At 40.8% G+C, this 26,397-nt stretch overlaps 3 protein-coding genes across 3 annotated transcripts; all 3 read right to left on the bottom strand.

Annotated features, from left to right (window-relative positions):
- Positions 1–231: 231 nt before the first annotated feature.
- On the bottom strand, positions 232–5,482 carry LOC141006558 (uncharacterized). The gene is made up of 8 exons (XM_073478762.1): positions 5,270–5,482; positions 4,089–4,227; positions 3,563–3,705; positions 3,371–3,423; positions 2,729–2,853; positions 2,282–2,389; positions 1,893–2,102; positions 232–1,816 (listed from the first exon to the last, which is right to left on the bottom strand). The coding sequence occupies exons 1-8, from the start codon at positions 5,284–5,286 to the stop codon at positions 1,505–1,507; spliced, it is 1,107 nt and encodes a 368-aa protein (XP_073334863.1). The 5' UTR covers positions 5,287–5,482; the 3' UTR covers positions 232–1,504.
- A 2,669-nt stretch (positions 5,483–8,151) lies between these two features.
- On the bottom strand, positions 8,152–11,791 carry med31 (mediator complex subunit 31). Its single transcript, XM_073479084.1, has 4 exons — positions 11,599–11,791; positions 10,582–10,656; positions 10,405–10,501; positions 8,152–9,967 (listed from the first exon to the last, which is right to left on the bottom strand). Exons 1-4 carry the CDS (start codon positions 11,606–11,608, stop codon positions 9,754–9,756), a joined length of 396 nt encoding a protein of 131 aa, XP_073335185.1. The 5' UTR covers positions 11,609–11,791; the 3' UTR covers positions 8,152–9,753.
- A 1,110-nt stretch (positions 11,792–12,901) lies between these two features.
- On the bottom strand, positions 12,902–25,737 carry LOC141006825 (Na(+)/citrate cotransporter-like). Its single transcript, XM_073479081.1, has 13 exons — positions 25,522–25,737; positions 22,553–22,681; positions 22,201–22,337; positions 21,869–22,095; positions 21,590–21,757; positions 21,321–21,504; positions 21,095–21,217; positions 20,688–20,900; positions 17,109–17,212; positions 16,876–16,997; positions 15,614–15,775; positions 15,261–15,398; positions 12,902–15,160 (listed from the first exon to the last, which is right to left on the bottom strand). Exons 1-13 carry the CDS (start codon positions 25,633–25,635, stop codon positions 15,032–15,034), a joined length of 1,950 nt encoding a protein of 649 aa, XP_073335182.1. The 5' UTR covers positions 25,636–25,737; the 3' UTR covers positions 12,902–15,031.
- Positions 25,738–26,397: the final 660 nt, after the last annotated feature.

Genomic DNA, 26,397 nt, shown 5'->3' with positions numbered 1-26,397 from the left:
TTCTGTGCAATATCTTTTAAAACAACTCCAATAAAAAGAGGCGAGTCTCATTCAAACGGTACAGGAAGACATGTCCGCACTGGTTCTGAGTCAATGGGTCACATGAGCTGGAAGCTATTGAACAAGAAGGTGAACATACTGTACATGGAGCCTAATGAGAAAAATTATGACTTTTTATAAAAAATATTAATCAACCATGAAATGAGCATTTCACGAGTAACATTAACAAAATAATTCAAAACAGAAATTTTATTAAAATCAATGAGGTAGTTCAGAATGTACAATGTTAATTTGAGGTTCATTAACTCAAAATTGTGCAAGAATTGTAATTTCCTACATTTCCTGAGGAAAATTCACTTCAGCTGTACATGTGCATGATTATATTACTTACAATCAAATCAAGCAAACACAAGACAAAGCAACACAGCTAATATTACTCACCAGTTTGACAGCAAGAAGGCCAGCTCTGTGTCAAGCTGCCTTTTATTTCATGAGTCTCTCTACAAACAGTAAGACAGGAGATCAAACCCTCCCCCTCAGGCTACGTAGTGCAAGACCAGGCGTTTGGGAATGCAGAATTTGGATGAAAGGACGAAATTAGCGAGAACAGAAACACCGTCCTCAGCTGCTAAATGTTGGCAGGTAAGACTTTAGCACTTCAGACAGAAGCAGACAGGCTGGTAGTGTTTGTGGAGGAGCGTGGTAGCTACAGGACTCTACAACAGCAGCAGCTGTGTGAAGTTGTATTTGGTCTCAATGGTGCTTAGAACTGAATGCTAATATCAGCAGCTAGCAAAAAAATTTAAGATGAAAGACAATGGAAAAGCCAACATGCTGATGTTAAAGTTTCCCACGTTCACCATCTCATGTTAGCATGCTAAATAGCAATAAACACAAAATATACTTGATGCTGATGGTAATCTCATTACGCAGGTATTTATAGTCACACTAATACGGATATTTTGCAAAATTAACATTTTCAAAATGTCTTCTAAAGTGCAGGCCACATGTTAAATGGAGCGTTTGGGGAAACGATGAAGTCACCTAATACACACATGCCCTTTGTTGCGTTGTCCGTTTTTGCCTTCTTGTGTATACAGAGATATTTTGTAAAACGAAGGTCGTGTGGTCGGGATTGTTTTATTAAAACAGACGGGGAAAATATCTGTATTAGTGTGTAGTAAAATTTTGACCTGGTGATGGCGCTAAATGCAAAGTCAGAGGATAACCAAGGTTTTACAGTTCATCCTGAGGGGAATGTGAACGTCTGACAGTTGTGGACTTCATCTGTCGGAGTGCTCACGTAAAAATTAAGACTTTCCTTAATTTTGTTTGAGTGCTGCAGCTGATGCAAAAGTCACTTGTACAGTTTATAAAATGAGTGTTGTGGTGAATCAGCACCTCTGACCATCTCAGCGACTCGGATGAAGCTGTTTATAAGGTTTAAAACGTTGTGTTGTGTCTTGTGGTGTTTCTGTGATTTTCTCCACCTGCTGTCTCTTCATCAATCGATCAGCTCCCACTGGGTGTCGCTGATCAGCCTGTAGTTGAGCCTCCGGTAGTTTTCGGGGTGAACTCGGCGCTGTCGCCACACATCCTCATACAGGCTGCGTACGACCGGCGGCAGCGGTGGGAAGCTGGCGGTGCGAGCCAACGTGTGGCAGTACTCCCACTGATCCTGGTCCAGGATCATCAGGTGGCGCTCATGGACGACCTGCTCCATCTTCTCCTGCTGCTCTCTCCGGACCTCTTCCTCCATCTGAGCCGCAGACGGTAAAGTGACCGAGCCGTCCAACACGGCCAGAGAGAACTGGACCTACAGAGAAGAGATGATTTAAGGATGGCTACAACCTCGGCTGCTCGTCTCTCCACCTGTTGACACTTGAGCTCACCTGGCAGTTGAAGTGGGGGAAGGGGCAGATGATCTTGCAGATGCCGATGAAGAAGAGCGAGGGGAAGGCTGGCGGCATCAGGAAGCAGTACAGCGGAGACACCAAATGGTCCTGGATCTCCAGGCCGAGCTGAGCCGCGTCCAGGAACGGGTACGTGAAGTTGTACCCGGTGCAGAACATCAGGACGTCGGCCGCGCCCACAGAGCCGTCCTGGAACAGAGAGCGCTCAGATGTGTCAGAATAAGTTTCCTTTGTGGAGACTACCTGGTGCTCAGGTAACAAACAACACACTGCAGCTCCAACTGCAGAGTCACAACTTCAGCGTGAACACAACAGAAACCAAACTGATTCAGAGCCAGAGCAGATCAGTGCTGACAGACTTTAGTAACCTGGAAGCGAAGGCTGCCGTCCTGCTCGACCGCCACCACCGGACTGGACTGTTGAATCCCAGACGGGAGAGGGAAGGTCAAGCGAGGACGACGGTGACTCAGAGTCACCTGGAGAGAGAGAGACAGACAGAGAGAGAGACAGACAGAGAGAGAGAGAGAGACAGACAGACAGAGAGAGAGAGAGAGACAGACAGACAGAGAGAGAGAGAGAGACAGAGACAGAGACAGAGAGAGAGACAGAATTGAATTTGAATTGAGGGGGGGGATATTAAGTCGTAATGACGTTTCCAAATTCTGATTTAATAGGAAACACAAACATCAACACGGTGGCCACATTTGTTCTCAGCATACGTTTGACCATGTGTTTAAAAGCAGCTGTAAAGAAATAACATTTAATTTTATTTAAGTGATCATAATGACTTTGAGCGGCAGCGTGTTGTTTGTTACCTGAGCTCCAGCTTTGGCCAGTTCAATGGAAATGTCCAATCCTGAAGCTTTGGCTCCCAGAACGACCACCGACAGACCCGAGAACGGCTCCGCATGTCTGTACGCATGACTGTGGAGCACCTTTCCTACAAACAGAGAGAGGACTGACTTCAGTTTCATCACAAGTCCGTATTAGCCTAGCTTAGCACAAAGACTAGAAGCAGGGGGAAACTGTTAGCCTGGCTCCATGAAACACCTTCCAACAGCTCCCACACTGTCTTTGAACTGAAAAACATAACATGTGCTCCGTCTGCAGTTGGTGCGCAGTTCGACCTCGACCGCACGTTGTTAATTAACGTCTCCTCAGATTCGGTTGTGATCTCTTCTCTTCTGCAGACTGTGATCGCAGCAGACGAGCTGTTTGGAGACATCTGATGTGTTTTTGGTTGTTTCTCTGTTTTAAATCATCTCCAGCTGCTTCAGTCGTTCAGCAGAACGCTGCAACTCTGTTTTACTGTGAAGCTCCAGAAATGTTTCGTGGACTACGAGACTTCACCTGACTTTATATCATCAGGAGGAGATGATGACTGTGGGTGAACTGTTCCTTTAAGTTTACAGTATGTCTATTTAATATTTTCATCTGCATGTTAATGTGGACTGTACCTTTAAAGTTCTCTATCCCTGGTATGTCTGGGATGTGAGGGTCGGAGTAATGCCTTCAAAACAAACAAAAATCAAACATCAGAAAATCCAAATAAACACATTCAAACTGGAACATGCAGCATTTAGTGACTCCTAGTGGCGACAGGAGGGACTCGTTAAATGATTATCAATAAACTGACGGTCAGCTCTCACCCCGAGCAGACGAAGACCGAGTCGAAGCTCTCCGTTTTCTGACAACCTGACGAATCACATGATGTCACTTCCCACGTCGTCCTCTGCTCCTCCCCCTCTGTTGTCACGACAACGGGCTTAACATTGTCCACCATTGTGTTGAACTGACGCAGAGAAAAAGAAGAGAGGAATAAAACTGAAACAAGGCATTATTTTTGTTACGGATTCATTTTCTGATCTTTTTTTTAAACTATTATTATGATTAGATCTAAAAAAAAATGTAAAAAAATAAAAAGTCAGAAAATGTTTTTTTTAAATTTCCCTGAGTGCAAAGTGGTGTTTTCAAATGTTCTGTTCTGTTCAACCAACAGTCCAAAAAACAAAGAAATTCAGTTTATTATCACACAATACGAGACAACATGGAAATGGAACCAGATCATTTTTGGTATCTTTGCTTGAAAAAATGACTTAAATTCCAATAATTCACAGTTAGAAAAAAAAACCAGATTGATTCCCTCTGAATGTGATCAGCAGCAGGACGACTCACCCTGATGTGAGGCCGGATGTTGTGGTTCTGGCAGTACCTCTCCAGGTACCTCTGGACCTCCTGATGGGGCATGAAGCTGTTCAGCTGGGGGTCGAAGGGGAAATCAGGGAACATCATCACCTCTTTGGGCAGGTTGGTTCTGTCAGGAGGGAATCAGAATCATTCAGGTGGAGGCAGAACGTCTGACGGACCTCGACTGCTCGTGAATTTCACTTAAATACTAAAAAAATTCTGAATATTTAACCACTTGTACTGTTTGTGCCAGTTGAGAGCAGAAATGTTTGTGTGAGCAGCTCTTGACTGGAATAAAACAATGAACTCATCAGAATGAGCCTTAAACTTCGTCTGTGTGGAGGACTGAACCTGCCAAGATCCAAAACAAAGACAGAAATAAATAGCAAAATGAATTACTACAATAAAAACTCAAAAATATGACATAAATCTATATTTCTGTTTTAATTTGCTTCTGTATTTATCCATCTTCGTATCATTTCCCTGGTTATCTACCTCCTCATATCTCAATTTTCTTTCAAATTTTTTATTCATTTTTAAATTTACTTATTTACATATTTATTTCTGGATTTATTTCTGTGTTGTTTTCCCTTTGCATTTTTCAAGATAATACATAAATAAATATGTAAACAAATCAATTAAGTTAAAAATGAATTAAAGGTGGATAAATACAGAAGCAAAATAAAACAGCAAAATCGTTGTATTATATCATATTATATCAATATCATCTTCAGTGTATTTAATAGCACATAATTTATCTATTGCACAATTTATTTATTTATTTATTTTGGTAGTTTCCATCTTTCATACACAGGAAGTTCAAGGGTTAATCTGATGATTCATTTTGCATTTAATGACATATTTACTGATTTATCGATCCATTTATTTATTTATTTACTTTTGATTTTGGCAGTTTCAGTCGTCCTGCAGTGAGTAGACGTTATACTGGAGTAAAAGTACTAATACTGCACTTTAGAAATACTCTGATACAATTAAATGTCCTGCGTTGAAAATGTTACGCAAGTAACAGTATGTTAGTGTAATTAAACTCTTCACATGTTCTGTGTGTAAAAATCTTAAAGTTGTCAGATAAATGGAGTAAAAGTACATTTCCCTCTGAGATGTGGAGTGGAAGTAGAAATATCATGGAAAAGTACTCAGTTACACACCGGAGGTCTCTGTACATGCTGCTGTGACTCGGCCGTCCGTTGTCGTGCGTCCCGACACGTTCGTCGTAACACCAGGTGCCCCCGATGTTGTCGGTGAGCTCGAACACCACCGGGGGGGCGAAGGTGTTCAGACGGGACAGGACGTGTCAGGCTACACAGAGTCCGGCCGCCCCGGCACCGACCACGGCCACCCGCTGCAGCATCATCAGCATCCTGAGGGAGAGAAAACAGCCGAGGCTTCAGTCAGTCACAGCAACAACAGGTCTGACGATGAGTCTGCTGCAGGACTCAGCTGTCACCTGCCAGACAGACGACTGGAGGCCGAAGCAGCATCACTGCTTCTTCCTTCAATAATCAGACCAGTAAAAGTTTTATCAGCTTCGTCTACTATTATTAGTATTAGTGTTAAAGGTAAAAGTCCATGTTCTGTAGAATATTTTGACTGTGACTGATAAAATACTTTCATTATTAATTCTGCTGCAGTTTTCTAATGTTTTTAGTGAAACAATGATCATTTTAAAAATGATTAAATGAAACCAGGTGACAACAACTTGTGGACCTGAGAATTAAGGACCTCAACCAAACACTTATATATATTTTGTAAAGTACTACAAAGAAAAAAAATGTAATCGTTACCAGTGCATTGTATTTAATTAGCTTATTATATGTACTTTATTGTTTAAAATCTTAATCTGTAAAAAATAATAAGTAGCAACTAAAGTGGTCAAATACATGTAGTGCAGTAAAAGGAGTACAAGTATAAAGTAGCACAGAACAGAAATACTCAGTCATGGGATGGAATGTAACTAAGTACTGTATTTAAGTACAATTTTTAGGTACTTGTACTTTACTTGAGTGTTTCCAATTTTCTGCTACTTTATACTTCCACATTTTGGAGTCAAATTTTAACTTTTCACTCCACTACATGTATTTAATAACATTAGTTACAAGTATTATTTTTTATTGCGGTCGCATTAATAATAATCAGAAAAATGCTCAATATCTGATTTGATAATTGGTCGACTCATCGTATGAAGAATCAACATACATGTAAATATATCATTTATTTTAAAATGTACTTTTTATCTTTTTGTCCAAAAAATATGATAGTGAAAACATCTAATATCAGATATTTTGACTCCAGTACTTGAGTCAAAGTAAATAATACATATTTGCATGTATGTGGGTCAGCTGATCATCACACAGCCTGTGTAAGATTATCTGAATCAGTGTTTTAATCTGATTGCAGATCAAATAAATTGCAAACTTACTTTAGTTATCAAATACATGTAGTGGAGTAAAAAGTACAGTGTCTGCCTCCGAAATGTAGTGAAGTGGAAGCATAAAGAAGCAGAAAATGGAAATACCAACGTAAATTCAAAGTAGTTGAGTAAATGTACTTAGTTACATTCCATCACTGCCTGGGAAATATATGAATACTGTGTGCATTTAAATGTACTTTTCTTACTAAAGTACAATTATTGTCAGAAAATTACTTTGATACTTTAGTACATTTGATACTTTTACTCAAGTTTTATTCGTGTGGGTGACTTTAACTTTAACTTTAAAAGTAATGTTTTCACTTTTACTCGAGTATTCTTCTTGGGTAGTTTGTACAACACTGATACAAATACCTCGAGATTGAAGACGAGTACTGTACTTACTGAGTACAGTACTCGAGTAAATGTACTCCAGCTACCAGTGTGAGTCGGTGCGGAGAGACGAGCTGCTCATGTAACGGACATGTTGCGTTACATTGTAACGTTAGCTGCTAGCTGTTAGCTGCTAGCTAAACCCCAGTTTACTCTGTAGTTTAGAGGACACAGACAGACACACAGACGATAAACAGCGTTCCTCTGACTGATTCAGGACAAACCGACATTTAATTATTGATTCTGCAAATTAAAAACTTGATATTTAATGTTTAATTAATCTGCTAACAAGCTAACTGCAGTCTGATTGAACTCATCTTCACCTGAAGTTGCCCTGAGGTCTACTGCGCATGCTCACAGAGAACGCCTACAAACTTTATAATGTACTGCTAGCTAGCTAGCTGTTAGCGCTTCTTACGATTAAAGTTAGAATAAAAGACACGAAACAGACACGAAACACTTGAATTAATCAGCTGTTACCGTCAGTCTGTCAGTCTTTGTCTGCTCCTGACTGTTGCCTGCGGAAATCAACCAAACATCGCTGAAATGTTAGATGACTCTGTGCGGACTCTTACTGAGAAGGGACGAGTCACGTCACAACACCGCGACAGTTGTTCTGTAACGACGAGGTGTAATGAAGAGAAAAGATCCCTTCCGCTAATGTAACAACTTCCGACAGGAATCCTTCAGAATAAAAGCGTTATCGCGTCAACATTAAGTAAACTAAACCTAAAAACTGCACAAATCATAAGTCACAGCTCTCCTGTTGGCCTGTTCTTTATCCTAATACTGATATTTAATTTGTTGTGGTCGAACAGAAAAATAATAAGCGCTGTAAATACTTCTACTACCAGGAAAATCACTGATTTTTCATTTTTCACACACAGAATAATTGACAGACCAGATTAAATAAATATGCAAATAAAGAATGAAATGAATACATGAAAAATATGTTAAGGACTCAGTAAGTGGTATTACAAGTAGGTTAATTAATCAGCAAATACATACATTTCTTTTTTTAATACTTCATGTACTGTGACGGAGAAAATGTAAACCACTGCTATAAAAAGATTATTCTACATAGTAAATACTTTTTCTTATCATAAAATACTTACGTGAATAGCTTCTGTCGACGCCAATCATAAAGATGCAGATGTTGAGGCAATTCCTGTTCAAGTTGGTGCAAATATTAAATCTGTCATAACATTAATGGAAATCAAAGGAAATCTATTTCAAAATGTCAAATATTTTATTAAAAAGACAGAAAAAGTAGAAGAAATGTAAATAAATGAATCTGTTCTTCATCACCTAATTGCTGTTGATGTTTAATTTGTTCTTAACCAGCGACTCCAAATCTGTCACATAATATTTTCTCACTGCATTTTGTGTTTTTATCAGTTACAACTGCAAACGTTCAATCTTCTCTTTACAACTTCATATTACAGCCTGCAGCTACTGTGTGATAATGACCTCGGAAACAGCTGTTTTACTACTTCTACTCCCTTAAGAACTGAATTAGTTAACGTCAAAAAATGTTAAAGGGGCTCTATGTAACAATTAGTAGTAATTTACATGTATTTATCACTTTTTTATTGGCCCTATAAGAGCAGACTGTCACGCGACGTCTCTCTCGGTTGTCTATACGAGCCTGTGGATGACTTGTTGAAGTTGTTGAATTCTGCTGGACTGTGGATTTCTTTGTGAAGGACTCGGGTCAGAGTCCAGACAGTCCAAAAGATGTGACTTTATGTCAGGGAGTCATTAAGTGGTCTTACACGTTCTCAGGCACCTCGTCTCCGTCCCTCTCTCCGCTCCGCTGACAGGAGCTAACGTTAGTTTATAAATGGAGTCTGCTAACATAAACTAACAACCGGCTTTCAGCACCTTTAATGTCACACGTGTAACATCATCCTTCAGACGTATGTTGTCAATCAATGAGTGTCTGCATCAAAGGAACTTTCTCAGTCACTGCTGATTATTTACCAGTGAAGTTTTAGTGAAGTTTTAGGAGCACTTTGGATCTTTCCAGGCCTTTCAGTCACAGTTTATAGAAAACATAAACTTAGTGAATAGAAGAAAATCTTGTTTGTGAACTAAAAACTGGGAATCAATGATGTCAACATGATTTATTCCAATGGATAAATGTCTTTTGTAAAACATTTTGCTGCAGCAATATAGTGAATAAAATGGAGCATCTTCCAACCAGCAGCACCGAGCGCTGCAGTCGGTGAGCGAGGAAGCTGTTCATCTTTGATTTTCATGAACGGCCACCAGACGTCACGTTTTCACAGCTTCTAGGTCACGAACCAGATTTCCTTTAATCCAGAGTTTGTATTTTAAACTTTCTTCTTGTGTCAAATTACTTGAGCAGATCTGTGACTGAAATGTTTGAGTGTCAGGAGATAATCACACACGTTCCCCCGTCAGTGTCATTGTGTTTCAGGAAAAAGCAGTTCAGTCTGATGAGTGAAAAGCAGAGTGTCACTGCAGGGTTCATAAACAAACAGATTCTTTCTTTAAAAAACTCAATCGCTATTTTGTCATTATTATTTCTGCTGTGTACAGATCAACACACTGGAGCCAGACTGATAAACAGGCTCATCACAGTCCATCACAGTTTATCTTTACTCAGTAAAATGTCCCAGTCAGTCCTGGTCCTTAAAAAAATGAAAGCGTTTATGAAAAAAACAAACCAAAGAAAAAGGACCGACGAGTCATTTTACAAACTCTCAAACATCAACCTCAAAAATCCAGAATCAGCCGAGTTGTAATCCACACCGACTGTCCCACACGCTCCTATGTACAGTCCTCCTCCCACCTCCAGTGACATCATCACTTGGCGGTGGCGTTCCCGTGCGGCGGCGGCTGCTGTTGCGGCTGCTGCTGCTCGGCCAGCGCCTGCTGCAGCCGGGTGCGTTTCCTGGAGTAGTGCTGCCAGTGCAGCAGCTGCTGCTCGTCGATGAACTTGGCGCACTGAGCGTTGACCAGCTCCTTCCTGAAGTGCTCGTACTGCAGCAGCTCCAGCATGTGGAGGCAGTGAGGATACCTGCAGAGGAGGAGGAGACGGGAGGCGTCACGACTCTACAGAGTCTAAACCGAGGGAGTTCATACCTGAGACTGAAGGAGGGACGAAGATCATCACAATGAGGCAATCATACCAAGATGTCTGATCTGGCTTTCAGTGGAGGCGTCTGACACACACAATGTGACTGAAGCTTAAAGGATCAGTCTGCTGCTCTGTAGCTTTCAGATCCAAACCAACTACATGTCAGTCCGTCTCTCAATACTGTCTGACTTCCTGTCTGTGGCTCTGAAAACCCATTGGTCCGTGCTGAGGACGTTAAACTTTAGAAACAGCTCACAAATATATAGTATCAAGTTAATTAAAGGATTAGAAATTTCTTAAAACGGCTGCTCACTGCAGTTTTTAGCTTTGTGTGTGTGTGTGTGTGTGTGTGTGTGTGTGTGTCGGGGTTGTCTTACTTGAGGAACTTGGCGTACTCGGGCTCCTTCCAGTACAGCAGGTACTTCAGGTAGTTGATGAAGGGTCGCTCCCTCAGGACGCCTCTCTGAGCCAAAACTGGACACACAAACGCACACAGGAGGTCAGGACGTATTCATTTAATACACAACAGATTGTGCCTCGCAGCCGTCACTCACAGTTCAGGTAGTTTGGGTTGGCCAGACACTGGATGAACTCCAGCTCTGACTGGAAACGGTTCCTGGCCTGCTCCTCTGGACCAGAAAACACATGACACAGTTAAATACTTAAACAATATTCAACAACAAGATGATCAAGATGTGATTCTGTGTGAAGAGATGACAAAACTTTAGGATATGCAGATTTAGAGACACAAAACAACAGCACTTTAGTCATTATGTTCAGTACATTTTCTGTTTATTTGCTTTTTCACTTTATTAAAAGAAGAATGTGGATTTAACCACTTAGAAGAATGTTGCATCCTGCATATATGAACAACTGAAGGGTTTCATGTAGTAAGTCGAGCTGAATGAGCTTTCTATCAGAGAACACTGCCTCGGGCACCAGACTCCATTCAAATACGGAGCAATTTAACGCGGTGTTGTTCACCAGTCGATCTCAACATTGAAAGTTGATTAGACGATTACTTAAATATACTGGACAACTGAATGTGTGCCGACTTGCACAACCAGTGTCAGCTATTCGAGAAATGTCTAAGTCATCCTCAAACATAAACCTTTTTTCTTTTCTTTTTTGACAAGACATAAGGCTTAATCGGAACAATTTTTGGTGGAGTTCGGAATAGCATTGTCTCCGTGCAAGTTAAAACCGATGCCAACTGACAAATACTTATTCAATATCGATAAGAATAAGTGAACACCAGTGTAACAATGTCTCCGTTAATACGTTGAATCCTGTACGTGTATAAACAATTAGAATGTATGTAACATGAACAAAAACCTCGACGCACCAGACTCCATTCAAATATCTGACAATTAAATACTAACGCATTCAAAAGTCACAGTCTCACCTACACACAAAATGTCTTCAGTAATTTCCAAACAGATATTTACTGTTCACAATACGTAAAGCCTAAATTACACTCATTTATTGATGAGGCTTCGCTGTCTCCAAACAGGTTTTATGCTAGCAAGCTAATATTAGCGAACCAAGTAGCTACATTAGCGGCTACAAACCTGTTTCCATGACTCCGGCTGCGGACAGAAGACAGCGGACAGGCACGAGGTGATAATATATAATATATAATAACTGTTCAGCTGAAACACGAACACACGAACAGCTGCGCGTTGGTGTTTGTTGCTTTCTTTAATCACTACTGTCATCAAGGGTCGGGAACATATTTGCCGTAAATCAAACTCTCTTTCCGACCATTTACGTCGGTTTACGGTAGCTGTCATTCATTGCCTGGCCGCTAGAGGGAGACATTTTACAACAAGCTGCTCTGAGGTTTGATGTTTGGGGTTGTTTGTGTATAATATTTAAATGATATCAAATATATTCATATATATATTTTAATAAATGCGGTCTGCACCAGACTTTGTTATAAATATGATTATATTTAGAAGTGAATACTGTTAATGTAAAACTTGGTAGCATCATTTGATTAGATAGATAAATAAATACATGTATTATCAATACTACTGAAGCTTGTAGCCGGTGGGTTTTAATTCTTTTTTATTCAAAGTTTATTTACAGTTGAGTTCTGATCTTTATTCTCAACTAAAAGCAAAATTAATCAATGGAGCCCCTGAACTAGATAGTATGATTAATTAAAGTCTAAAAGTACATCAGTGTTGTGAGACTACTTTATACTGAACATTTTATATTTTTGTTTTACATTAGAAATAAAAATAAAGAAATGGCAGTAAGTAATATGAAATCTGTAACTCCAGCTGTCAGATAGTGAAAATCAAGTTTGTGTTGTTTAACAAATCTAAAAACTTCGAGGCTTCATGTTTTTTTTAAAATTGAAAACAGTTTTAAAACTCAAATACAGTTCGTGTGGGTAACAGCACCGGACAACCCTCAAATGTTTAGCAAATCTGATTTAACTTTCCTTAAAGCTGCACTAATAAATATTATCATATCAACAAATGTCTTAGTGCAATATGAAATTGTCTCTGGTAGTTGTGAACTCTCAATTCTACAGAGAATCATCTCAAACTGAACAAATGTTGTGAGATATAGAAAAATCACGAACATTTAAGATTATTTTATTTTAGTTGCAACACTGCAACAGATCAATGCAGTCATGACTATTCATCACAGAAACATTTTAAGCTCTGTGAGTAACACTTAATATTGGAGGCCCTTTTAGTTTTCAGTGTTTTGTTTCTTCTGTCTTGTTCAGTCTCAGAATTATGTTAAAGAAGAGAACTTGGTTTTAAGTACGACCACACACATCATATAAACTGATATAAAAGCTTTGTAAAAAATATCAGTGCTTTAATAATACAATAAAACATTTGTTGTCACACATTTCTTTAAAGATCAGTTTTTATTAATACCAAATACAACTGTTAGTAACAAGATGGTACAAAACTCTGAAGGTTACATATGTACAGTACACATTCTCTCACTTATATGCTACTGAATAAAAACATGTTTAAATAGATATAAAATGTACAAACAGTGTTCTTTCTAACAACTTAAAATAATTCCAATTCACAGGGAGCCAGTTTCGCAAATAATTTACAGATCTGTAAATAAAGTCGCTGCAGAGGAACAAATGATGATTAAATATAACACTGAAAGAGTCACGTCTGTTTTATCAGTCGTACTGATTATTATTTACCTTTTCAATGTTTAACTACGTTTTTGTGTTGAAAGTTTTATTTTAAAGGAGAAATTAACCAGAAATGATCAGATATTAGAACCAAGTATTTATATAAATTAGGCCTATATTAGGGACAGGCCTCTATTTCCATTTCATTTATCTTTTCACTGAATTTGATTTAACACAATGTTCTGGGTGAATACTCAATTCTGATTGGCTGCAGAGTGTCAGTTATTTCCTGATATACTGACAAGTTCCATTGAAAATATCTGTTCATCGTTCTAAATTAATGCATTATTGTCTGTATCAAATCTAAATATATTATTTACATCACTGAGTGTAGTCCTTCAGTGCACCACAGGATGGCGCCTGTAACACACAAGCTGCAAGAAGAAGTCTACATCGTCCCTCTGAACACGCGATCGTCTCACATCCCGTTCACTGTTCAACTCTCACCTTCTGGCTGCCGCTGACACACACGGACATCATTTGTTAGCGAAAATGTTGAAATTGATTTGGGGACAATGAGACGGCTGGTTAGCTATCTGGCTATTTACTGTTTGACAACCGTACATGGTGTTAATGACTTTGACTCATGCTAGCCTAACGTTAGCATTTTGGCTAACAGCTGAGCTGAAGTGTTCAATAAGATGAGCAGACTAGTTTATCTCCTATTGCTAAGTTGTATCTAAGGTCCGTCATTTTTACAGGAGTAGCGAACACGTTTCCATTATGTAAGAACCTTATGGGATTGTAGTGATTGTTCCAGGTATTAGTCAGTGTTATGGCTTGGAAAAAAAACCTTTAGATTTTGATCACCAACTGAAAATGCAAGTTATGAAAATATAAATTAAGGGTTGAATATTTTTACTTTGGCTATTGACCACGGTATAAACAATGTAATGCCCTTTGAGTTGTTCATAATCGGGAATCGAGAGCAATGTGTTAAAATAAAAGGTTCAATATCACCTCTTCAAAACTGGCTCCATTCAGGGACCGCTGCTATTTTGCCTAAACAGTAAAGAGCTACCACACAGCTGTAAAGAGGTTGGGTGTCAGATATATGCTGATAATGCAATCATCTATGTCTTATCAAAGACCCCACAAAAGACTGCAGAGTCATTGAAGAGGCAAGTGGTCGGTGTCTCACAGTGGCTTCAAAATAACCTCTCTGAACTGTGCTGTGCTGTTTAGATGTGCCTTTCAATAAGGTGAAAAACATGAAATGATTTTACAATAACCACTGGTCGGAAGAAAATATAGAAAGTAAATGGGCTCAATCATCCAGGTTGCGTCTTGGATTCCCAATTAAAACTATAAATGCACGCCATCGCCGTGATTTTTATCACACTTTGCTTATTGTGAAACTGTCTGGGGCCAGGCCACCCACTGAAACATACGATGGCAAGCTTTGGCAATTTCATAAATCTCTCATTTATAAAATAGATTTTTTTAAGTGTGTGCATGGCCTTGCCCCATAACTAGCCAGTGAAATGTTTCTAAAACAGTCAAAGAAGCCACTACGAGGGATCCAGTTAGAGCAGACTGTAAACCAGAAAAGCACGAGACAGCATTCAGTCAGAGAGTTAACGGTATGCCCTTTAACTGCAGCAGCTGACAGATCCTTTAGTGGAGCCTGAGTCTGACAAAAAACACTGTGAAACACTCTCTACATCAGTAGTGAGGAGGTCCAAACATCAAATCGATGTTTCTGGTGGCTCAGAAGCAGCAGTCACAAGCTGCAGAATACAAAAACAAATTTCACCCAAAATCTCAGAGTTGATTTGAGTGATAAAGCCTGAAAGTAAAGATGAGGCAGCAGGTTGTTGTTCCTACACCGGTGCAGTGGTGTTGGCCCATGAAGGGAAAGAGTCCAGGCTGAACATGACGCGGCCCCAACTGTTGATGGCCAGACTGATGCAGCCGATCCCGATGATGTTCATCACCACGCCTGCTTTAGCCTGCAGGGGGCACAATTTAAGAGAAGGAGGGGGTTATTATGACTTCCTCGGATGGTTCTGATGAGTCTTTTATTCTTGTCCCAACAGAAGCAGGACTCACCATGTCGGACACTTTGAGGATACCGTAAGAGAAGACGATGGCATTGGGGGGCGTGGCCACCGGCAGCATGAAGGCGAAGGAGGCGCTGAGGGTGCAGGGGATCATCACGTACAGAGGGTTCAGGCTTATAGACTGGGACTGAGTCAGGTCACACAGAAAAACATTCATTTAATACATTTTATCTCTGTCACTGTTTAAAGTCAAACATCTACAGGAAGTGCAGAAGATTAACAAAATAAAACTGACCCCGCCCTCCCCTGCTCCGATGATGAGCGACTGTCACAATGTGTACTCACTGCATGTATCGTGAGTGTACTGAAACTGTGTGTATGTGTGTGTATGTGTTTTGATACCATGGAGGCAAGGACGGGCATGAAGAGCGTCGCCGTGGCGACGTTGCTGGCACACTCGGTGAAGGTGGCGATGAGGAGGCAGAGGATGACGGCGATGGCCCAGGGAGGGATGGAGTGGAGCGGCGTCATCTGAGTGCCGAGCCAGCGGGACAGACCGGACTCCTGACAACACACAGACGTCATCAGAGGTGTCAAAAGTACACACATTATTTACACAAGTCGAAGTAATCAAGTACAGGCTCTGAAATGTCCTCAGAGTATCAAAATAAAAAGTATCCATCTGAAGGACATTTCTCATCCATAACCCCCCTTAAATGCTTCAAACTGAAGTAACGAGCCTGTTTTGAAAATGTGAGGAGGAGAAAGTTCAGATATTTGTGTTCAGATGTAGAGAGGGAAAGTCAGAAGATAAAATACTCAAGTAAAGTACAGATACCTGAAACATCTACTTCAGTACAGTAACTAACTAACTAAAACACTGACTAAATTTGTATTTGATTACCTCCCACCTCTGCACATCCTGTTGTGTTAGTACAAAGCTGACAAATGTCAACCATAAATTCTCAGATATCAGGACAAAGTATTTATTTAAATTAGGCCTATATTAGGGACAGGCCTCTATTGTTGTCTAATTTATTTTTTGAATAATTGAATTTGATCTAATACCATGGTCTGGGTGAATACTCGATTCTGATTGATTGCAGAGTGTCAGTTAACTCCTGCACATCCTGTAATGTTAGTGTGAAGAAAACCAAATATCAGCATGTATTTTCTGCTTCACTAAGCTTCCTTTTTAAAATGCATAACTTTTGCTACGTTTACGCCTTACATCCACACTACCAGGGGTTGTTGACCTTATTTTTAATGGGAGGAGATTTTCTGCTATTGAATTCTGCATTTCATAATGCTACTACTTTCCACATTTGCAAGAGGTCAGCTGTTATTCAAACTATTTGCGACATTCCCGACTCCAAACATGTTGCCACATTCAGAAATACCCCCACTTTCCTAAAGCTCTTTCTTTCAAACGATATTCTAACCTGCCAAGAAAGTTTCTTTTCGTCAATAACGTCCCAACTGTGTCAACTTTGTTCTTTCCAAACAGTCCTCACTCTACAAAAACATCATCAACGTCACCCTCTGAAGATCTAAAACTCTGATCTGCACAACAATACAAGTACAGGAAACACACACACACACACACACACACACACAGACACACACACACACACACACACACACACACACACACACACACACACCTCACTGCCTTTGGCCAGAGCGAAGCCTCCTCCCAGCAGCAGGACGATGTTCCACGGCATCTTCTTCTGTGTAACCTGCCAGGTGAGCAGAGGAGGGGCGGGGCCTCGCGACACCTGGGACTCTGATTGGATAAAAAACATGCACACAAATCAATGTAGTCTGTCTGCTGTGTGTGTGTGTATGATGTGTATGTGTGTGTGTATGTGTGTGTGTGTGTGTGTGTGTGTGTTACCTGTGTCAGACCTCCTCCAGAAGCAGAGGAAGTACGGTGGCTCAGAGGGAAGAACAAACAACAAAATGGCAACAAACAGAGAGACGGTCGCATCAGTGACGAACCTGCAAACACAAAAAGAGAATTTACATTTTTTTCAAGCAATCAGGATCAATAGAAATTGAAATAAATTGATTTTATGTTTAATATATTGATTTTTAAAATCCAAATCCTCTTTATCAGTAAGTCTTTATTGATTCAGATCTCCTGGCAGATCTCCACATGGTGCGACCAAAAGTCCGCTCGGGCGTTTTGTGTGCTTTATTTCAACCTTTCGAGGGCTTTCGTTGAAAAAACAGGAATTTTCAGTGTTCAGAGTGTATAAAGTTTATGATTAGTTTAGAGTTCAAATTACAAACTGTGTGCACTTTCTGATATGATATCACGTGTGAAAGTTTCACTATTTCTTCACATTTTGAGGAAAAACTATTTAATAATTAGTTTAACAATTCTATTTTGCAGGTCATGTCCAAATGAAACTTTCAAACACAGTTTCATACCTAAAAGACAAAATAAGTTGCTTGCCACTGACTGCCAAAACAACATATGCCACCATATCAGTAACGGACGGAGCTCCCAAACACTCCACCATTCTCACCAGCTCGTCTCTGACTGTGTCTGTCAGCTCAGAAGGTAGTGTACAGGGACCAGAACAGTAAAGACGTGTCTGGACAGATAAACAGTGAGCTGAAACTCACGATGAAGCTGCAGATTCAGCTGATAATTGTCCTCAGCTTCACACACGCAACACATTGTCTCACCATTCAGTTTTATGTCCTTATTTGTGAGTGACACCAGGTTAAGTCTGAGTACGATCAGATGTCCATCTGCATGTCTGAGCTTCACTATCACACTGTGTAATCAGGAAACATGTTGAAACCATCTGTTTGCACAATCTGCAGGTCCAAGGTGATCGATTCCCCACAACTCCCTTTAAAACCAGGCCAAGAGATCACGAGTCTGCGTCCTGCTGCCTTTAACCTTGTTTTTTGGGTTGAGGAGAAAGAAGTGTCACACTAAACTAAACTAACTGACAAACATCAGATCTGTGACTCCTGTCTCCAGTCCATAAATGTTCTCGACTGCACAAAATTGTTTTCATTTCTTTTTTTTTCCCATATCAAAGGTGAAGTGTTTATTAGACTGATTCTCATCAACACTTTGTCTTCATTACAGAAAGAAAAAAAAACTTAGGGCTAAGTGAAGGAAAGTAAATACAATTACTCAAGTATTGTAGGTAATGATAGGTGCCTTCTTCCCATCAAACAAACTGAATAAATCTGAGAGAGATTTCCTGGCACTAGTAGTCTAGAGTCCACTGGACAACCAGAGAGAGGGAGGGAGGTCAGTGGGCCATGATGAATTTACTGTTCAATCACACCACAAAAGAAAAAGAAAAGAATTAGCTAGCTAACGTGCCAGTTCCTAACCTGCGTGGTTCAAAGGTCGTCTGGTGTCATTGGTTTGTGCTCAAGTTTTTCTTGTGGCTAGTTTGTAAAACAAACAACCAGCGATGCAGCTGACAGAGTGGATCATGAGCTGTAGTTTCCCTGGTAAACACACCGACTTCTTCGGCTGCCGCAGCTGCAGTGTTTGTGGGTTAGTTAGTGGACCATCGGCGGGGTAGCCCCACGGACACCCAGCCTGTCTGCTCAGCCTAACGAGCCCAGAGACACTTTGAAGAGCTGCTCTGGAGGATGAGTGACCCCGACGAGCAGCAGAAGACCGGGAGAGAGGCCGAAGAGGTTGGTGTGTTTACTGGGAAAACTCCAGCATAACCACGCTACACTATGCGTGAAGTGAACAGTGTGAGTCAAGGGAGAACACAACCAATCAGAGGTGGTAATGACCCGTACAAGACTCTGTTGCCCACCAGCTGCTAATAGCTAACAATCTCTCCTCCTGCCAATTTCAACACAGATGAAGCATCATCTGGGAAAAAATAGTGCACGTTCCCCATCAGTTGTGAGTTTACTGCGTCCTTTTGGATTCTAACGTGTCATAGCCTATTTTCCGTTGGTCTCATGCAGAGACAGTGACAGTGTGATAGTGATAGTAACTTCAGTGACAACATGAGAAGATGCGTTCTGTTACATTCAGCGCTTGGTTCAGTTTGTCTGTGAGAGGCAAAAACTGTAACGTGCTTTGGATAAATGCACTTCTGATTCAGTTTAGAAGGATTACGTTTATGAAACATGACTCATTAATGTTTGATCTCAGGACTCAATTATAAAACATTTACAAACACTACGAATATTTTTATGTGAATCTATCTCTTTGACTAAATATTTTAATTGAACATCAGTCTGTATCTGCATGTCTCAAAGGTGTTTACTCCAACTGAACTGCAAACATTACGTTTATGAACGGAGTTCAGGAAAGTTTAATGAAATAAATGATTTATTTCTCCCTCTTCTGAGAAATGGACTTTTGTTTTGAAATCCCAGACTGCCGATGTCCTGATGTGTTCTCTTCTCGTACTTAAAAAAACAACACAGTTAACAGCCAAAAACATCTGTGAGGACAAACAGATCAATGGATGGCGTCCTCTGCTCGTCATGTGACCCAGCTGGCAGTTTATGAATGAGTGTGTATGGATAAGAAAGCAGGTGACAGGTGAGGGGGTGGAGCCAGTGGGGATGAGGACTGAGGGTCTCAGAGTTGGAACTCTGGTTGTGATCGAAAAGTCTTTTTCTTTTGCTTAAGAAGATGAGTGACATGACCTGGATGTATCTCAGAGTCAGCCGTGATAAGAAGGGTTTGATTTCTTGTAGGAAAGGTGTCTCATGTCGTATTTCCTTCAGCAGTGGAAACATGGGACCATCCTTTACAGAAGAAAGGAGATAATGCCGTCCCACAATTTCTTGCGGCAGCAACATTCAAGCTGTACGTCATTCGGCCATTCACGAAAAAACAATCAACTAGTCTCATCACACATCCACAACGTTCAAAGGATCCGACTCTGAACTTGTGGCAGGTTCTGTTCACTTCACTATAATCAGATTAATGGCGGCCTCTGTAACCTGCAGCCTGATGAAGTGTGCAGATCATGCAGCGACAGCGAGCAGCTCAGTACCACAGGTCAGAGCCTCAGCTGTTGGCGTGACACCAAAGTTTACAGTTTGTACTCAGGACACGTTTCCTCTGTTTGTTCTTCGCCTCTGATTCCTGTGTGTCCAGGGATTTTGCCCCGAGGCGAGGTCTGCGTTTAACAGCAGTTTGGGTTCATTCAGTCCTCTGAACTGAAGCTTTTTTCCACTTTATATTAATGCACACACACACACACACACACACAGAAACGTGACAGATTTATTCAAGGCAGCCTTTCTGTTAAAAAAGAGCTACAGTCCAGACTGAGGAGATATAAACACACAGAGTTCAACATGGTCTCAGGTCCTCTCAGCTGAACGCAGGTTGAAATCTGAATGAAAAGATTCTGTTTTTGTGAATCTAACAGTCCTCAGTATTTTTGCATCTTCCAGGAACTTGTATGTGACACAAAAACAACATAAACTCGTGTAGTATCTTTTTGGTACTCACTCTGACTTGGCGTTGAAGACGTGAGTCGCCCAGCCGTCCATGAAGCGCGGGTCTCGTGTGAACCACAGCACCACCATGAGGATGAAGAGCGCCAGGACGCTGATCTCCGCGTAACTCATCCGTCCCAAACGACGATGCTCGTCTCTGATCACCTCGTACGCTGCTCGCTCCTTCTCCGACTGAACCGCCCCGCAACCCCACGTCTTCCGCAGGCTGCGACAAATCAAAATCAAAATGCACCTTTAATGATCTGCATTTTAAAGTATAGATAGAAAGTTAAAATGTGGTCTTAATGTGATAACTGCCAACGATAATAACTATGGTGGCCCTGAGGGTCAAAACACAACAACAGTTCAAGAAACGACATTTCACAAAACGTGAAAATGTGTTCTGGTGAAGCGACTCACTTGCAACCGATGTAGAGGAACTGCAGCCAGAACCAGGCGAGCGTCAGCATCAGCACCATGGTGGGGAAGGCGAACCCAAACCAGGATGCAAAGTTGATGACATCACCATTCTGAGGGAAGAGTCTGTGAGGAGGAGCCAGACAGGAAGTAACAAAAGACGATAGATTTTAACTTCACAGTAAGAAGTGAGATTTTTGTTTCCGTCTGTTTGTATATTAGCACTTACTGGTTCATCTGTCCGATCAGAACCAGGTTGGGTCCGGTTCCGGTCAGAGTAGCGATGCCTCCGATGCTGGCAGCGTAACACACACACAGCAGGAGACCTTTACTCATCTCCCTCCTCTCCTCCTCCTCGTCGCTCAGCTCCTCCAACTCCATCTGACAGCAGACCTTCTCCACCGACACGACCACTGACACAGACACAAAGTAGAGTCATTTAAAGGACTGATTCAAATGTGTAAACTTTAGTTCAGTGAATCTCCTCTGTGGACTCACCTGGCCCACTGTATGAGCAGTCTGATGGAGGTTTGTCCTGAGGTGGAGGTTTGGTGACTTCCTGTCTGCCCATCTGACCCTCTGACGCTTTCTGCTCAGAGGACATCTTGTCTTCTTGATTGCTGGTTTTCTCCGAGATTCCTTGTGCCAAAGTGACACCGTTCTGACCTGTGAGGAAACATCCAGAGGATCAGTGTCAGACAACAGGAAAAACATTGGTCACTTAATGATTCACAAGTTAGATTCTTCAATCTGTAAAGCGAAGTGCATCGATCGTACCGTTCTCCAGAGGAAGAGCTGTTGGCAGGATGCTGCTGGTTTTCTCCTCATGTTCCTCGTGTACAGCCAGACTCCTTCTCTGGGTCTTGGAGGAAGGTTCAGGGTCTATGTTGCAGTTGAGCTGGTCCAGGATGGCCTGGACGATGGGGACCATCATGGCAGTGGTGGCCGTGTTGCTGATCCACATGGACAGGAAGGCCGTCACTCCCATGAAGCCGAGCATCAACCTGAGAGACATGGGAAGAGGAGCTCATCAAAAACAAAAACTTGTATCCTAAACCCTGTTGTAACTCCAACATTCATTGTGGTTCAGTGCAGTGCAGGAGACTCACAGGGCGGGTCGGACCCCGACCAGCAGCAGCACTCTGAGCGCGATGCGTTTGTGGAGGTTCCAGTGCTCCACTGCCACGGCCACCATCAGCCCCCCCACAAACAGCATGTTGGTGTCCTTCAGGTACTGCATACACACCTGGAGAACAACAACACACACAGATTACACATCATGTTGACACGTCAGTGCTTCTCTGACAGTTATAGTTTCTTAAATCTTTGTAATGTCAGGACCAATAGCACCAGCGTACAGTTTACAGCACCACATGTACGCTCAGTACCAGCTGTGTGTGTGCGTGTGTGTGTGTGTGTGTGTGTGTGTGTGTGTGTGTGTGTATTTGTGTCCAGTCTTACATCTTTGGACTCCATGATGCCGAGGACGGGGAACAGGATGGTCGGCAGCAGCGCCGTCACTGCCAGCGGCAACACCTCAGTGCACCAGTACACCGCCATGAGGGCTATGACATAAGCACAGGCTGCCTCCTACACACACACACACACACACACAGACACACTTTTACAGGTTAATTGTTAGACCCACAACAACATGCAACAGTCAGAAGGACTCACAGTCTCATCTGTATTCAGTCTTGTTGTGTAACGTATCAAACATTGTTTGTGTAGAAAGACGAAGGCATGTTGATTCAGACTCGTGCTGTGAACGCTGAGCTGGAATCTCACTGACGGTCCGCGAGGATTTACAACCCGTCTGCTCACCGGACAGTTTGTGTTCGTTCACCTGCTGGAGGCCAGAATCCAGCTGAGACGATTAAGAGTTCTCATGATCAACTCGACTGACGGACAAAAGAGAGTAAAAACACCTGAAACGTGTGTGTGTCTCCATGTAGTGGAGTAGAAGTAGAAAGTACAAGGAAATGAAAACACTCTAAGTACAACTCAAGTACAATTTTGAGGTACTTGTACTTTACTTGACTATTTCCATTTTCTGCTACTTTTTACTTTTGGAACGAATATTATACTTCTTTCTCGACATTTATTTGACAACTTAAGTTACTAGTTACTTTACACATTACATGTTGCATCAGAGCCAAAGTTTAAATTAATCAATAAAAAAACTTGGATTCCAATAATCAGAAAAATGCTGAATACTCCAATCCAATACTCACTCGACCTATAGTATACAGTCTTAGATACATGTAAATATATGTGTAATTTGATTTTACTTGTTCTTTTGAAACTTAAGTACTTTAAATATCAGTTAGTCAATGAATGTTCATATGGCTGACTTTCACTTTTACTAATATTTTAACACGATATGTTTACTTTTACTCGAGTATGAGTTGGGGTACTTAATACAACACTGCTTAAGTCCATCACTTGAGTAAATATACTCAGTTACATCCCACCACTGCTTTATAGTTATGAAATAACAAATAGAGGAAAATCTTCTGCTTCAGCTTCTGTTTCTAAAAGGCTCAGGTAACTTTTCCCAGAAATCAACACCTCACAGCAGGTGTGTGTGTGTGTGTGTGTGTGTGTGTGTGTGTGTCTTTATTTGAATGAAAGTTAAGACAAACACAGTCGGTGTGTTTGGACAGAGTCATCAGCTCAGCAGCCTCAGAGAAAGAAAAACCTGTGTCATGGCTCATTTCACCTCGTTGTTATTCAGACCTCTCTGTGTTCCCTCACACAGCTTCACACGTGTTCTCCACACAAAACTTTAGATACAACAAAATACTTTGTAGGAAGCGTAGTTGGCACCTGGATGATGTCCGGACCAGGAAGTATTAAGTTCTTATACTACAGAGAGGTCGTAGAGAGGCAGTAACACAAAGAGCTTCGACCAAGACCAGCATCTTTTCCCAGTGATGGATGAAGTATTCAGATCCTTTACTAAAGTATAAATACAAAAAAAATACTCCACTACAAGTAAAAGTCCTGCATTCAAAACCTCATTTAAGAAAAAAGGATGCAAGTGTACTTTTTAGTATGACATGTAAAAGTACTGGTGTTTTTAAATATCTGATGTTTAAGATACTTTAACTTAAGTTTTAAATGCAGGACTGTAACAGAGTATTTATACACTGTAGAAATAAAGCAATTAAAAACTCTGAGTTCTTCTGATTATGACTTCTGTTCGGTGTTGTGATGTTTTCCTGTCGGTAACTTATGACAGTGAACTTTTACACCGACTGGAATCTGTTTGTCAATCAGTGACAGAAAGTTGTGAACGCAGCCTGCTGAGTGTCCGAGCAGCTGGAGGGAAATCACAAAGAACCAGAAGATCAAAAAAACAGAACTCCTTAATTTTTAAAAGTTAAATGAACCAGTTAACAGTAAACTGGTTAATCTAGCATCATGTTCAGTTCGCCAAGTGAAACTAAGTATATAGTGTGTAAGTGTTGTACTTAATACAATTTTGAGGCCGTTGTTCTTCACTTGAGTATTTCCATTTTCCAAGTAACTGATTACCTACTGCAAATTAACATTATTCATATAACCAACTAATAGTATTATAATGTGTTATAGTGATTAAAGCATTGTATCAAGTTATTAACATTAACTCCACTTTTACCAGCTGCAACATTAAAGTGATGGAAACATCAATAATTTTACTTCAGTAATATTCATTATTCTGAAACAGGTCACTGTGAATAATAAGTACTTTAATGTTTGGTACTTGAATTACATTTTTTTGAACTTGTATTTAAACTGATTAATCTTGGATGATGTGGTTATTTTAACTGGTTTGCTCTTTAACTGGTAACTTGAATTGGTCTGTGCTGGTTAAACTGATAACTTGAACTGGTTGTTGCTCAGTAAACTGGTTATTTATACTGACTACAGCTCTTTAAACTGGCAACATGCATCTGTTATTATTCAGTAAACTACCATTTAAACTGGTCAGTGTTGAGTGAACATGGGTTTTAGACTGCTGAGTGCTCAGTTAACTGGTAACTGGTTATTATTTAGTAAACTGGTCTTTTTTTAAAAAAAAAAAAAAAACCTGTTAACTTCAAAATTAAATTGTCACTTAAATAAGCTGGTTGTTCAGACTGGTAACTGCTCAGTAAACTGGTGGGTCGAACTGGTCAGAATTCAATAAGCAGGTAAGTTGAGATGGTCATTTCTCAGTTAACTAGTTATTTAAACTGGTCAGTGAACTGGTTAATTAAACTGGTTATTTAAACTGGTTAATTAAACTGGTCAGTAAACTGGTTAATTAAACTGGTTAATTAAACTCGTCAGTGAACTGGTTAATTAAACTGGTCAGTAAACTGGTCAGTGAACTGGTTAATTAAACTGGTCAGTAAACTGGTCAGTGAACTGGTTAATTAAACTGGTCAGTGAACTGGTCTCACCGTGGTGCTGACAGCGAGCGGCAGCAGGATGAACGGACTGCAGACGAGGACGATGATGCCCTTCAACCTCCAGACCTGCCGCAACATTTTCACCCACAGAGGAAGAACTGACATGATGACCAAAGATGAAGAAGATGGTGAAGAAGCGTGAGACTAAGTGACCGTCAGAGAACAACTGTCGACGAGACTCTACCCTCTCTTTACTGCTCACACACTGACTGCAGCCCCTCTCTCCCCCTCTCTCTCTCTCTCTCTCTCTCTCTCTCTCTGACACTTTTGTGATGCATTTCACAGTCCACAAAATAAATATTAACTTGATGTTGCTACACACACACAGACACACACACACGCACACACACACACACACAGACACACACACACACAGACACACACACACACACAGTGTCTGCAGACTTTATCTCAGCTCTCAGCAGAGTAAACACTGAGGAGGAAATCAGACCTGCTGCACAGACGTCAGACTGAACTCTCCTTTTATCTTCCTGCACAAATTCAACAGCAAATCAGTTAAAGTTCACAGTTTGAACTGAAGTGGAGACGTCTGCTGTCAGATGATGATCATGAATATTACAAACTGCAACTGTAGTCACAACAGTTTGAAGATGTTTAAGTACAGTTCTCTTCACCAAACTTAACAGCATTCAGTTTTAAAACTAATGACAATAACACACCTGTATGAGTGATTCATCTACGCTCTGCCAGGTCAGTAAAAGAAGAAGAAGAAGAACAACAACAAAATAATGTTAATCCTAAAATAAAGTAAATAAAAAAATAACGATATAATAATGATAATAATAATGATTTTCTTTATCAAAACTTCATGCAGGTAACGCTTCAATGAACTGAAATGAAAAAAGC

The sequence above is a fragment of the Pagrus major genome, chromosome 13 (genome assembly GCF_040436345.1).
Source record: "Pagrus major chromosome 13, Pma_NU_1.0".
Taxonomy (NCBI): Eukaryota; Metazoa; Chordata; class Actinopteri; order Spariformes; family Sparidae; genus Pagrus; species Pagrus major.
Note: the sequence above shows the minus strand (reverse complement) of the source record. Positions and strands in the feature narration are given on the sequence as shown.